The following is a 15,724-nucleotide window of genomic DNA, read 5'->3' as shown; positions in this document are numbered from 1 at the left end:
TGTGCTAACAGTAGCATAATGACCAGAAATGAGCCCTGACCATCCAAAGAGGCTGGGATTCTTTTATGCATCTGTGAGAAACAGATTCTCTGTCAAGGCAGAGATAGGAACCAAGCTTCTTGGAGGTTCAGGTTAAATCAAGTGTGCACTGCAGCTCATTAGGATCATCTGCGTAGTGGAAACAGAACTCATTACTTTCTTTCTTATTCTTCTATCATTTCTTGCATTTTCTCATAATTAAACACACAATAAAACAAAAAGAATTCAACCAAATTACTGGTAATCTTTTTCCTTACAAATGTCTGTTTCATTAATTTTTTCACGGGCTGGGGATATAGCTCAGCGGCACAAGTGCCTGCCTGGCAAGCTCAAGGCCCTGAATTTGATTCCCAGTACCAAAAAAAAAAAAAAAAAATTTCATTAATTTGTTCACTAATGGAAGCTTCCACACTTCAGAAAGGATATTCTCCTACAATGGAAAACAGATGTTTGACTTAGAATTTCATATTTGTGACATTTCAATGTTGGTGTCATCTTTTTTCTTTTACAAATGAAATGGTAAGAAAACAAAATCTGCTTGTCCTGCAAAATTTTGGCTGCAATTCCAAAACCTTTCCATTAAATGAAATAATATATTTTGCAAATATAACTGCAGAGGAATTAAGCACACCGAATAGTTGCCTATCACCAAAATAAGGGAATAAGTTCTAAGTAAGCAATATCAGGAAACAGACATGAGAAAGAAAGCATGTTCATCTGTCCTTGTTGTGGTCATTTCTGGGTCCAGTTTTGATATTTTAAATGAAAAACTTAAACCTTATACTTCAGTTTTCAATGATACAATTATTTGACTTACATAAGGTGCTGATGAAGTGAATTGATTAAGATTGTTTGCATTTGTACAGCGAAATGGTCAATTATAAGCCAGGATATTGAAGCCATGGCCAATAAGCAGTGGTTAGAAAGCAGGCAAAGTTGTTAAAAAAAAAGATTTAGTTGAAGGTGAAGTGAACATATACAGCCAGGTAAAGCTGCTAAAATGTTTTTTTTTTTTAATTTTCCCAAGTCTTCGACTTTAAATAAAAACATTTGTTCCATCAGATCACTTTCTCTGTAATGTTTTAATTCTTCCAACACCCCTAAGCTTTCTGTTTCTTAGTGTCAAATTCAATATCAGGTATATAGTAAATATGGAATATTTGTCAAATAGATGGCTAAGTGAACAAATCAACGAACAAGTGCCACACCTCTTGCTACTTTCTGGTGAGAGTATATGTGAGTAAATACTTCTACATCCCATGCCCATATTCAAGTTAGAAATATTTGGCCTACCCAACGGAGAATTCGTCCTCACATTATAATTGTAATCACAGCACTGGATGCATTTAATCATTATTCTTCTTTGCTTAATGACATTAGGTCATAATTAACATTTACTTCATCGTTAGTTATTTCTTTATAAGGATAATTTAAATTATTTCTTTAAAGTTATTTATTGTTACTAGAATGTAACAATGTCTATAAATAGTTTCCAAACCATATCACAATCCTGATTAACTGGATAATTCATTTTCATGACTGATATCCATCGCTGCAAGATGTTGCAAATCTGATGGTCCTCAGTGATAGCTGCAGTCACGTCTCACACATCTTTATGCCAAGCCAAACAGGTTTGCAGCAAAGCTGTGCTTGTACTTTGTGTGTGTGTGTGTGTGTGTGTGTGTGTGTGTGTGCATAGATGTGCATATGTCAGTGTGTGAAAGCACTGAGGATTTTTCATTTGCCAATTTTACTAGAACAATATTAATTTTTGCCTGCCAATCCTCCAGGATTTTTGCACTTTCACTGTTTAGAGCAGAAAATGAATGATCAGTCAATTTGAACGTATACGAGAAACTCTCAGCTGGGCTGGAAGAATATCCTTCCTGAAATTTTCTCAATAGCTACCAGAGTTCTCGGGGACTGCCAGGATATGATTAACCTTCTTAGATCAGTTCCCACTGTTGTGCAATGCATTTAAAATTCAGGAGCTAATGATGATGTCACAGAGACAAAAACTCTGCATATAAAAACTAGCATAAAGCAGATAAATGCTCTCTGGCTGGGATACAGAGGGGTAAACCCCGCTAAAATAAGTAAACCTGACTCTGAAAACACTATGTTCCAGATGGGAACTGCCCAAACTTGTCTGTCCATAGATCCTTTTTATGTCCATTGACTTTAGTACACTAACTCATGTTCATATAGCTCAATTCAGGGATCATTAAACTGTTTTGGAGGTTAGCCCATTCACTGATCTAAAAGCCTAGTGTTAAAATCAAGTCTGTTCTTTCTAATCCAGTTAAAGGTGAGAAAAGACTATTTCTGACAGTGTTTATTGGGTCATCCTCTTTGATTAGAAACTGATCCCTACCCTGCTGTGCATATGTACAAAAATTCCTAGAGCCCTTCCTAAACTGACTGGTTAGATCTATCGCTTTAATGTCAGTGAGGCCTTTATATTAGCTTGGGCGTCAGAAAGTGAGGTTGAGGTGTAGTCTGGTTTCTAGTGGACAAGGCACAGGAATGGGAATTGAAAGATGCACATGCTGACCTTAGCTGAGCCTTCAAACAGTTGTATATCTTGGTTAAAGAAGGGCACCCTCTGAGCACTCATTAGATCCTCAGGACATGTAGAGGTAGGGTTAGCTAGGTGCTTTTAGCGTCTCCTTTTACAGGTGAAAAGATTTAGATAGGTTCCCTAGTCAACGCATAGGTAAGGGCCAAAACCAAGACTCTCTTTTCAACAGAGTTACTGTACTAATTTATGTGATAGGACTTTGAAAAGTAAAAAGATTTATTTTTCTTAGACGGGAGGGACACTCCTTAGACAATTTTATATGCTGAAAACTGGAAAGAAGATGTAAGAAATAGTGACAGCTGATGGTGGTGGCTGTGAGTGATGGCAGGGACAGTCCCCACCTGAGCCTGAGGAATGGCACCCACTAGCCAAAAAGGATAGCTAGGTTAGACATAGTCTTGCCATCTGAGACTAAGTATTTACTCAACTGAGTTGGAATTTATGTGTACATAAAAACTTGTACATAATTCTTTACAGCAGCCGTATTCAAAATTGCCAAAACACTGGAAGCAAGTAAGATTTGATAGGTAAGTGAATAAGCAGATTGTGGTATGCATATTCATAGAGTGTTAAAAAGAAATGAATTATTAAGTCACAAAAAGGCATTAATCTTAAATTAGTAATAGAGCCAAGGGAAAGAAGCTAGTGTGAAAGGCAACATACTATATGATTCCAAAATAGTGACACTGTTGAAAAAATAACTGTAGAGGTTATAAAAATACCAGTGATTTCTAGGGTCCCAGGGAGAGAGAGGAAGCATTACGTAGGCTAAGCACAGGGAATTCTTTAGCATAGTGAGACTATTCCATAAGATACTGCAATTGCAGGTATCTGATACTGTGTTTGTGTCAGAATGCATAAGACTTTATAGCACAAGGAGTGAACCTTAATGTATGAAAATTGGAAAAATCATTTAGGAGGCTGAATGATTCAAGGGTGATGGCACGCAGGGAGTGAAAAAGTAGTCTAACTGTAATAAGAACGTATAAAACAATTTCACGAAGGAGGTGGGAGGGAAAGATGCTGACTTAAGTCATTTTGCAAATGAGTAGAGTTTATAAAGCTAAGGGCAAGGGAAAATGTACATTAAACTGTACTTCAGTTGATTTTAGTTATACAAGTGTTTCCCATGGAGTTTCAGACAAAAAACTCCAGTGCTGCCCTCCAATCATACTGGAATGGCAATAAAGTAAGTGTTTGGTGATGGTGCAGGCCAGAGTCTCATGCAGTAGTAGTTTCCAGGACAGCAGTGAGTATAGGATGGATCAAGCCATGTGGTCATGAATTGGAGTTGAAGCTAGAAATAGGAAGTCATATTTAGCTTAACATGCTTGCATATGGTTAAATCTAAAAAAATGTATAGATATGTGTATATAGAGAGGTGAATATACACATGTGTATTTCCTGGTTCTATCACTGAGACAGCCTAGAAAGCAATGGCACAACACTGGCAAGAAGTCCTAGTTCTCTTGTTTCTGATATCATTCTCCAGTAGGAAGAACCAGGGATCCCTAGAAAAAACTGCTGGTTCAAGGATTGGGTCAGCATATTTACAAGATGATCCCGAAGGATCTTGTAGGACCAGAAATTAAAGAAGTATCCAGAACACACACACACACACACACACACATGCACACACACATATGCACGTGCACAGACACACACATGCATACACATGATGAAGAGGGATGTCAAAGGAACACAGGTGCCAGCTGAAAGAGTTCCTGCTGGCCAAACCTGGAGCGATTTGTGCAATAAATAATGCAGTATTTGGCTATAACCCAAAGTAGAAAACACTTATGAGCTTATACAGATGCAAATAAGTGATTGAACAAATAGATGGGAGAGAAGAGTATAGGATGCAAATGGTTTAACTTTACAGCACAGAAACTTAATAAACCACCTCAGCCAAGCAACCAAGGTCAACATCATCAGAAATAAGCCACGATGATAGAGCATCCCCTTGTCACAGTGTGATGGCGCTTTATCCTTGTTGTCTACTTCTCCCAAAGCCTTAAGCAAGTATGGTCATGAGTAAAAAATGAAATAAATCCTGTTTGAGGAGCAACCTACAAGATACTTGATCAGTATTCCTCATCAAAAAAAGTAAATCTGAAGAATTGTTGCTGCTAAGAATAGCCTGAGAAGACATGATGATTCAGTGTAAAGTAAGTAGGATGGGATCTTGGAACAGAAAAAAGATATTAGGTAAATATTAAGGAAATACGAACAAAGTATGGACCCTAGTTAATAATATATATCAGTAGAGATTTGTTAATTAAAGTAGAACTGCCATACTAGGAAAATATATACAAACTTTCTGGACTGTCTTTATGATTTTATGTAAATAAGAACTATAAAAAATGAAGTATATTTTTAATAAAGCAGGAAGATTTGGGGTTTACCTCGAAATTTAAAACTGAAAGACACTGATTCTTTCTAGCTTTGTAAATTATGTTGTAATGTGGGAATTAAGGATATAAACAGACACATTCCAGTAAAAATGAACTTATCTCTTTAGGGGTAATGAGGGTTTAGTCACATATTCTGTTTTTAGATGAACATATATATTGGAGAGAATTTTTTAAATTGCAGAAGTACATGGAATTTATTGGTTAAGTAAACAACCTAGATATTTGCTCAGGGCAAGGAACTACCTCTGGCTAAAACTTATCTAGCTCTCTTTAGTTTGCTATAATTAGAAGCTCAATGCCAAATTCTAATCCTTTTTCCTAGACAGAGTTTCTGAGACAACTCACAGTCAGTCTAACACAGCCAGGGCATTCCTGTTTCTCAGTCCCACAGCAACTTTGCAAAACGCCTGGTCTGATGGAAGGATGGAATGGAAGTTATGGAGAGGGAAATCTGAGCCGGATCATTCTTATCCTGCAATAGGGTCAGTGGAGCATCCTGAGTTTCCACCCTTCTCAATCCTACAAAGCAAGATTGGATGGGTGAGTATGAGTTGGAAAAGAAGGTACAGGCAGTTAATTGCTGCTTTACCTTTGACCTCTGCCTAGAGGTAGGCTATGAGGGCTAGGGTAACCATATAGAGCAACAACTAACACACATTGTGTTTACCACCTTAATTCTTAATGAACTGAAATGTAAAAGTAACCAGTGGAGGTACTGTCACCCAATGACTGATACAGTCTCTCTTGTAGTGTTGGTGAAAGGATAAATTGGTCTAACAGTTTTGCAAAACTAAAGCTAAACATAGGCATACTCTATACCCCAGTAATTCTACTCACAGAAATATATTGACTAAGATGTGTACATATGTTCACTAAAAGACATTCACTAGAATGTTCATGGTAGCACTATTTGTAAATCTGCAAAATAGTCATCTGTCGAGTGATAGTAGAATGGATACGTAAATCCTGGTATACTCAAACAATGAATTATTATACAGCAATAAGAATAACTATGGGCAACAATGTAGATGAGTCTCACCATCATAACATCAAGACAAAGAAGCCAGATACGAAAAAGCATGGACAGTGTTATCTCATTTATGCAAAGCACAAATGCAGGCAAAATGAATCTCTAATTTTAGAAATCAGCTCAGGTGAATTGCTACCCTTGGCTGGGGACAGTGACTGAAAGGGACAGGTAACTCCTTGGGTGTTATATTCTTTTTCTTGAAATGAGTACTACTTTTGGGGGTATATTTGGTTGTGAAAACTATAAACATATACACTTAAGAAATATGCACTTTTACATAGATAGCATACTTCAATAAAAAGTTTTTAAAAATCCTCTCTTGATCCCATCTCTCCATCCAACCAGCATCCCACTTGCCTCTTTACCTTTAAAGGAAATGTTTTTAAAAGAATTGTCTTTGTTCACTGTGTCCGAGGTCGACATTCTCCCTTGAACCCAACTCAACAAGGCTTTTGCCCCAGATTTTACATAGTTGCTCTTGTGAAGATCAGTGATGATCCGCATATGGCTGAGTCCAGTGTTCAACTTGCCTGATTTTATTATCAGCAGTGTGCTGCAGAAAGGACCTCTCTCCCTGCTCACCAGTTTCCACACTCACTTTCACTCATTAGGGGAACTACTGAGCCTCAACACTTGAGGTACCAGGTACATGAGGAGTGACCGCACTATACAATGCATGTTTACATTTGAAAGAATCACTTAACTAATACACATTTCTGTTAAAGCCCCTCAAAATATCTCTCCTTGCTCTAAACACACTTATTGCAGCACTCCTCCACTTTCTGAAGTTGTTCTGGAAGTTCTCTTTTGTATCTTCATGAGGAGTGATCAAAACTGTGCTGAATGCTGCTGCCGAGCGCCATCCAACAGAAAGGCAGACTTGCAACAACATTATCCTGCGGTTCTCATTCACCTTATTCACTGGATCTGGCATCGCGCAACTTCTGACTCTTCCCCAAAGTCAAAACGCCCATGAAAGGTAAATATTTTGAATTGATTCAGGACATCAAGGCAGTCATGACAGCGCAATTAAAGACACTCATGAGAGAGGACTTCCAGAGCTGCATCAGAAATTGGCAAGAACAGTGGGATAACTGTGTTCTAAGTGAAGGAGAGTACTTTGAGAGGGATCAGTACCAATGTGTCCTTTATTTTAATAAATGTTTTATGGCTTAAACAGTCACCGTAATTTTTTTGATCATACCACATATGCTGGTGCCTCCCAAGTACATACCTTTAGCCCAAATCTCTTCCTGGCTCATGAAACTTGTACATCCAACTGCCCGCTCAACACCTCTACTTGGATGTCTAAGAGACAGTTCAAACCCAATCTAGCCCGGACTGGCTTTTTGGCACCCTACAAACCTGCTCCTCCCACATTCTTCTCCTTCTCATGAACCTCATTAGCCCTACCTACTTGGACTGATTGGAGTGATCCTGAGCTCTTTTTTCTTTTCCACACTCTATACCTAACCTGTTAACAGAGCTGATGATTCTTTTCTTTAAAATGTATCCAGAGTTTGTCTGCTTCTTGTCCCCACCATGATTGCCATTCTCATTTGAACCACTGTTACCGCCAGCCCTGATTCTCTAAAGTCTCGTGTAGGTTTCCTCCCTGCCTCTTCCTCCCCACCCACTGCCTCTGCTCTTGCTCCCCACAACTCATTTTCTACGAATGCTGATCTTAGTGAATGGTAATTCAGATTATGTCCCATGCCTCCTCTTAATGGCATCTGTCTCACTCAGAATCAAAGGAAATTTCCCAAACTGTGAATCTGAAAGCCTTGTATGATCTGACCTTTCCTGAGTTCCCAAACCTCAACTTCCACAGCTTTTCCCTAGGATGCTCTGCCTGGACCTGCCAGGTTTCTTACCTCTCCTCGGACACACCACGCATTCCCTGGGCATTTGCCTCTGCTGGGTCCTCGCTCTAGAAAGCCCTTTCCCTGATACACATGTGGTTCGCTATCTCATTTCCTCCAGATCTGTACTCAATGTGATCTTTTTCATTTTTAAAAATTTGTATTTTTTTTTTTTTTTTCAGCGTTGGGGATTGAACTCGGGGCCTCATGCATGCTGGACATGTATGCACCACTGAGTTACAGCCAAAATGTCATATTTTTCAAGTAGGATTTCTATCATCTAAAATTTTTTGTTATCCTTGTTCTGAGCATTAATTTTTTTTCTCCTTGGCGCTCTTCACCTGCGCATGCGTGCTTGCGTGCGTGTGTGCGTTCACGTGTTTACTGATTGTCTTTCTCTCTGTCCAATCAGAGGCTCTGATTTTTTTTCCTTTTTGCCCCTTTGTGCTCCTAACTCAGGGTGTAATCAGGACCCATCCAAGTCACTGTGCATCTGCCTGTGGCATTTCAGCTACCACCATAAGCTAAGTCACTCTTCTCACACAACATTCCCTGACAGATTTTGTTTGGTCCTACAGGATACGTTTGTTTATTTCTGTGATTTGATCCAATTTACCACTAGTTTCTCAAGGACTATTTGTGCCTCTTTCACGACCCTGAGGAATTTGTTTCTCGGCTGTGAACGTGGGCGCTGAGCTAAAGCACAGCTCTTCCCTGACCCTGCAAAGCCAGTGCTGCAAGCTTCCCCACCGTAACCCGGGAGCTGGTCTCTCAGTCCGGCCTGCGCATGAACCTGACATGCCACAGCCATGCGAATGCCATCTGTCCCATTACATAACTCGAGATCTGGAACAATTTTCAGTGGGGGATTTGCTGCCCAAATAGAATCATTTTTCAGAGAGGAGATTAAGCTTTCTTTGCTGGGAAAAGGAGAAATTTTCAGGAAAGCTATCCCTTCACTGAGAATAAATAAACCTTTCTCCAAAAGTCAAACGTGAAGAAAATAAATATGTTTCACTAATATTTTCCTACATTAAAAAAATACACATGGGGCTATAGTTCAATTTTGTGAGTGCAAAATAAATCCTTAACTGGAGCAAATGGAATTATTAACATCTTAATTTTGTTTGGATCATTAGGGGGAAGACACTGGTTGCTGCAGATTTGACAAGTTTATTAGCATTATAGAGTAGACTTTTTTCCATAGAAGAGAAGACAGTACCTCCATCAATGACCCACTACCGGTAAAACAGAAGCCCTGATTTGTTTTTATAACATTTTCCCATGTGACCCAGAGTTACCTTGTCTGACTAAAGAAAACCATTTATGAACTAGCTAGCTAGAGTCAAGGATTTGAAATGTAACTTTGTACAGTAGATTTTTCTCTCACTAAATTTACCTGTTTAGACAATGATTGATTCTGTGCCCTTGTTCTTACTGACTCCTCGGCATCAGGTGCCAAGGATTTATATTAAATAGCACTAATGTGCCTACATGAAACTAATATAATTGTTTTCTCTGGTTATGAAAACAGACCTTCTAATCTTTGACTGAAGTTAGTTGGAATAAAGTTGTCAATATAGAAAAGTATAGCAAAGAAAATACAGCTTATCATAACTACCACTATCTGAAGATGAAAAGGTTGAGATATTTTGTATATTCTTCAGTACGTTTTGCATATATGTGTTTTTACAAAAACTGATCATGCTATATACAGAAAACAACATCATTTTGCTAACAAGAGGAGAATCAATCACATTTTGTAGTTGTTTAGTTTTTATTTTCTTTCTTTTCACTATTACTATCTATTACGGCAAGGAATATTGGTTTCTCATTCATAGGAGTGTTAACATTTTCTTTTTAAATAGACATGTTCACATTTTAAATTAAATCAATTAAAGAAAAATATGACCTAAGACTCAGAGTGTGGCTTATTGGCAAAGTGCGTGCTTATCATATACAAGCCCTGGGTTCAATCCCCAGCACACACACACACACACACACACACACACACATACACGCCATAAGGAATATATAAGTGGCTTGGAGGTGACAAAAACCATAAAGGTGATTAGCTAATGACTAAAATTTAAAAAATATGTCTCTAGCCCTTCCCACCTATATCGGAACTCCCAAATCCATTTCTACTTTCTAAGATAATGATGACCTACATATAATCTACATATAAATTAATTCAGATGCAGTAGTTGATAATACTACTCTTAAATAAAATAGCTGCCTTGGTGGGTTTTATTTCAGACTTTTCTTGAAACAAGTATCAGGTATCAGGATTAGTGTAGGAGTTCATCAGAGAGCTGTATGCTGCAGGTTAACCAAATAGATTATGATGGTGATTTCCCATTAAAATAATCTAGACTGTTTTACTGATGGCTGTCTCTAGTTGTTTCTTGATTTGCCTGCTAGTTTGTTTTTTGAAGGGTGTGCACTACTTATTTTGCCAAGAAAATTTGTATTCCTAAATATGGTTTACTTGAATGATTTTTTTTCTGATATTTTTCTTAATAAAGAGTAAGCATTAAGAGTAGAAGATGCCGTGCATTACTGAAGTTCTCCAGAAGGAGAGAATTAAAACTGAACACGGTCATTTCAAGTTCAGGACCATATCAATGACTAGCAAGGTAAATCACCCAACACTATACCCACCGAAGAGTAAATATCTTACTTGTATTTAATGGCTCCTAAAAGAATGTGTCTGGAATATGCTATCCCTATTTTCAAGAGGGAGAAAATCCTATTAGTATTAAATTTTAAATCATTAAAAAACTATTGATGTAATCTTAATGATCAGAACAAGTACATGAAAAATGGATCCAACAGATGCTAGATGAGACAAAGAAGGTGAATCGAAGATTAATTTGAATTAGTGAAAAGTCAGAAGACAGTACAAAGGGCATGAGAAACCTGTTTACAGAAGTGATAGTAGAAAACTTCCCAAACATCAAAAAAAGAGTTTAACATGCTGATAAGTGAGTCATATAGAACCCCAAAAACTATGATCAGAAAAGAATCACCCCAACACATCATAGTCAAAATGCAAGAAATTCAACATAAGAATCATCTTAAAAGCTGTTAGAAAAAGCAATGAATCACATATAAAGGAAAACACATAAGAATTACAGCCCACTTCTCAATACAAAATTTAAAGACAAAGAGAGCTTGGAGTGAAGTGTTTCAAGCTCTAAAAGAAAAGAACTTCCAATTCCAACTGGTATGTCCTGTAAAATTATCTTTCAAAACTGATGGATAAATAAGATATTTCCATGATGAAGAACACTAAAAGAAATTCATGACCACCAAACCAGTATGCCAAAAAATTCTCAAGGATAGCCTAGAAAGAGAAAATTAACCTAACAGTGCCAAAATATCCAATGGAATGAATGTACCAGGGAGGGTGAGCAACTACGTAGAAAAGAAACAAAAGGAATCAGCAGCAGGAAAATACAATAACAAGAATAAGTCAATACCTATCAGTTAAAGCCAACAAGGTGAATAGTTTCAATTCACCAATGAAAAGATACAGATTAGCTTGGCTTGGTGGCACACACCTATAATCCTAGTACTGGGGAGGCTGAGACAGGAGGATCACCACAAATTCAAGGCCAGCCTGGGCTACATAGTGAGATCCTGTCTCAGAAAAAAAAAAAGAAAAAAAGACACAGATTAGTGGAATGGATCAAGAAACAGTTGTATATAAGAAACACATTTGACTCAGCCAAGCATGGTAGCACATGCCTGTAATCCCAGCACTTGGGAGGTGGAGGCAGGAGGATTGCTGTGAGTTTGAGGTCAACCTGGGCTAGAGAGTTCAAATCCACCCTGAATTACAGAGCAAGACTCTGTCTCAAAAATCCTAAAAAAAAAAAAAAAAATTAAAAAGCATTTTTAACCTCAAAAGAAATTCATAGACTAAAAATCAAAGGATGGAAAATAATATCTCTTGCAATGGGAATGTGCAAATAAGCAAGAAGAGCTATTCTATATTCAGACAAAGTGGACTTTGAGCCAAAACTAATTAAAAGAGGCAAAGAAGGTCACTACATATTGGTTAAGGGAACTATTTAACAGGTAGAGATAACAATTATAAGTGTATATGCACCAAATAATGGTGCACATAACTTCATAAAATAAACACCAACGGACATAGAAAATCAGATAAACATCAATACAGTCATAGTAGGAAATCTCAGTGCCTCACTATCACAAAAAGACAGATCAACTAAACAAAAAATCAACAAAGAAATATCAGAGTTAAACCAAATCTTCAAACAAATGGACTTAAAAATATAGAGTACTCCACTCAGCAACAAAATATACATTCTTTTTAGCAGCCCACAGAACTTTCTTCAAAATAGACTACAAAGAAGGCAATAAAGCATGTTTAAGTAAACACAAAAGAATAAAAAATTTACCATACCTATTATCAGATCAAACAGAGTGCAACAAATGAAAATGATTATACATTATGACCAAGTAGGCTTCATTCCAGGGATGCAAAAATGGTTCAGGATATGCAAATCAATAAATGCAATTTATTACATAAATAGAAGCAAGATCAAAAATCACATGATCACCTCAATAGATGCATGAAAAGCCTTTGACAAAATCCAACATCCATTCATGGTTAAAATGCTAAAGAAAATAAGTATACAAGTATCTTTTCTCAATCTGATAAATGCAATGATAAACATTTATGATAAACATATTGCCAATATCATATTAAATGGGAAAAAACTAAAAGCTGTTTTTTCTAAAACCAAGAGCAAGACAAAGATGTTCACTGTCACCACTCCTGTTCAATGCAGTTCTCAAAGCATGAGCCACAGCAATCAGGCAAGAGAAATAAATAAAAGGAATACATGTAGGAGGAAGAGGTCAAATTGTCATTATTTGCAGATGACATGATCCTATACTTATAAGACCAAAAAAATTCCACCAAAAATCTCCTAGAATTAATAACCAAATTCAGTAACATAGCAAGATACAAAATCAACATACAAAAATCAAAAGCATTTCTATACACTAATAATGAACTCACTGAGAAAGTAGGAAAACAATATTACTCATAATAGTATCAGTAAAATTAAATACTTAAAAAGTAACTTAACCAATGAAATGAAAGAGCTCTTCAGCAAAAATTACATTACTCTCTGAAAGGAGATTTTAAAAGACATCAGAAAGTGGAAAAATATCCCTTGTTCCTGGAGAAGTAGAGGCAACACAGTCAAAATCTACACTTCTAAATCTTATATATAGATTTAAGACAATTCCAATCAAAATACCAACAGCATTCCTCACAGATCTAGAGAAAACAATCCTAAAATTCACATGGAACCAGAAGAGACTCAGAATATCGAGCACAATCCTGAGTTACAAAATCAAAGCTAGAGGTATCGCAATCTCAGATTTGAAGTTATGTCACAGAGCTACAATGATACAAAAAGTATTGTACCGGCACAAAAAAAGATATGTAGATTAATGAAACAGAATAGAGGAAGCAACAACAACCCCAGACAGAGTCAGCTACTTGATCTTTGACAAAGGGGCCAAAAAGTTACACTGGAGGAGAGATAGCCTGTTTAATAAATGGTCCTGGGAAAATTGGATATTCACATGCAGAAGATTGAGTCTAGTCCCATATAGCTCTCCATGAAGTAAACTAAAATCAAAATGGATCAAAGATCTAAATGTTAAAACAAAAACACTTAAACTGCTGGAAGATAAAATAGGTAAAATTCTTGAATACATGGGCATAGGGAAAGACTTTCTGGACAGAATCTAAATTGCACATACAATAATACTGAGAATCAACAAATGGGATCATATCAAATTGAAAAGCTTCTGTGCCACAAAGGAAACAACCAACAGCGTAAAGAGACAACCCACAGAATGGGAAAAATATATCCAGGTATTCTTGAATTGAGGACTAATATCTAGAATATATAGAGAACCAAAAAAAAATTCGACCCCCCTATACAGAACCTAATAAAAAATGGGCAACAGATATGAACATACACTTCTCAGAAGAAGTGCAAATGGCCAATAAATACATAAAAAAAGTTCAACATCAGTGGCTGTTAAAGAAATGCAAACTAAAACAACACTGAGATACCATCTTACTCCAGAAAGAATGGCTATTATCAAGAAATCAGATAACAAATGTGGCAGGGTTGCTGGCAAAAGGGAGCATTTCTTTATTGTTGGTGAGAATGTAAACCAGGACAATCACTATGGAAATCAGTGTGGAGATTCCTCAAAAAACAACAAATAGAAATGCCCTTTGACATAGCTATTCCCCTTCAAGGTATCTTTCCGAAAGAGTTAAAGACACCATAGTAGAGTGATACATGCATATCCATGTTTATAGCAGCAGAATTTATAACAGCTGAATCTTGGAAATGGCTTGTATGTCCATCAACAGAAAAATAGATGAAGAAAATGTGGTATTTATGACAGAGTGGAGTAGTACTCTGTCATAAAGAATGATAAACTTGAGACTTTTGCAGGAAAATGAGACTATAATGTTAAATAAAACAAAGCAGACACATAACCTTAAATGTCACATAGTTTCTCTTATATGAGAAACCCAAAATGTAAATAAAGATCAAAATAAAAAATAGATAATAGGAAGTAGGGAGATCTTTTTCAAATAGGAAGGGGAACAAGAGATACTGGGAGGGGGAAGGAGGGGCGAGAAAAGGGATGAAAAAAAAGAATTGAAGAAAAAACGAGAGCTTTTGTAAATGGGAAGAAGAGTAAGAGTTGTGTGGAGCAGGGAGAGATGGGAGAGGAATGGGACAAAGAATAATCAAGATACGTATTACCAACTCCCCATGCTAAGTGTAATCATTATGTACTGCAGACATAAACTAACAAATAAATAACATAAAGAACTTCTAAAGCGTCATTCTGTGGCTATTATCAAAATATGTGGTTCACGGTCTTAGTGAGATTAGATAACTTACACAAGGACTCTGCGAGAATGCACCGTGGGTCCTGGAGCGATCTCCATTCTATCGGATTCTGAAGTCCAGGGCTCTTCAGCAGAGACTTACACTGTCTCAGGCACTCTTTCAAAATCTCCGCAAGTTCCATTTCACCAAAGTCTTTCTGTGTTCCAGCCATGGTGTTGCTTAATTAATAAATCCATTTCCTTTTTAAAAAATTAAATTAACAAACAAAAAAATAATTACAGGAGAAGTTAGCGACTCAAATTACTTGTATGGTTTTTTTTTGTACTAGGAATCGAACTCAGCACCTTGCACTTGCCAGGCAAATGCTGTGCCACTGAGCTATATCCCCGGCCTGATTTTTGAAAGCCATGGACAATACCTATTAGGTTTTTAAAAATTCTACCCCCAGACACAGAAAAACAAATCCTTCAACTATGTATCAAAAAGAGGCAGCTTGTAGTCTTAGCACTGCTAATGACCCCTGTATCTATTCACCTGGAAGGACAGTGGAGATTGGACACTGAAAAACCATGAAAGGATCCCTGCTGGTGAAAAGAAACCACATAAGGTAAGAAGCACACACAGTTGTTATATAGCCATAAGCATGCCCAACTTGTTGGACCAGAGGAAGAAAAAAGAAGCTATATATTAAATGACTTCTTATTTCCATTCCTAAGATATGCACTCTGTCTGGGTCATCATGACATGAACTTAATGTTAGGTTATTCCTTAACTGAAATCAACACACAGCTATTTGACAGAAGTTGGGAAAGCTCCATTGCTGTGCTACTTTAGAAAGGTAGAGGATAAACCACAGCCAGTATAAG

The 15,724-nt window shown here is 37.1% G+C and overlaps 1 protein-coding gene across 3 annotated transcripts in view; it reads right to left on the bottom strand.

Moving 5' to 3' along the window:
- Nucleotides 1-15,478, bottom strand: part of LOC102011853 — a 57,715-nt gene extending 42,237 nt beyond the window's left edge. For all 3 annotated transcript variants that reach the window (XM_005399163.2, XM_013521878.1, XM_005399164.1), the window contains exons 1-2: nucleotides 15,393-15,478; nucleotides 14,910-15,097 (exon numbers count right to left, since the gene is read on the bottom strand). In XM_005399163.2, coding sequence (XP_005399220.2) covers nucleotides 14,910-15,069 — 160 coding nt within the window. In that variant the 5' untranslated portion in view covers nucleotides 15,070-15,097; nucleotides 15,393-15,478. The remainder of the gene's footprint in view (nucleotides 1-14,909; nucleotides 15,098-15,392) is intronic.
- Between the last annotated feature and the right edge of the window lie 246 nt (nucleotides 15,479-15,724).

This window comes from Chinchilla lanigera, unplaced genomic scaffold (assembly GCF_000276665.1).
Source record: "Chinchilla lanigera isolate Chin_1 unplaced genomic scaffold, ChiLan1.0 scaffold00065, whole genome shotgun sequence".
NCBI classification, from domain to species: Eukaryota; Metazoa; Chordata; class Mammalia; order Rodentia; family Chinchillidae; genus Chinchilla; species Chinchilla lanigera.
Note: the sequence above shows the minus strand (reverse complement) of the source record. Positions and strands in the feature narration are given on the sequence as shown.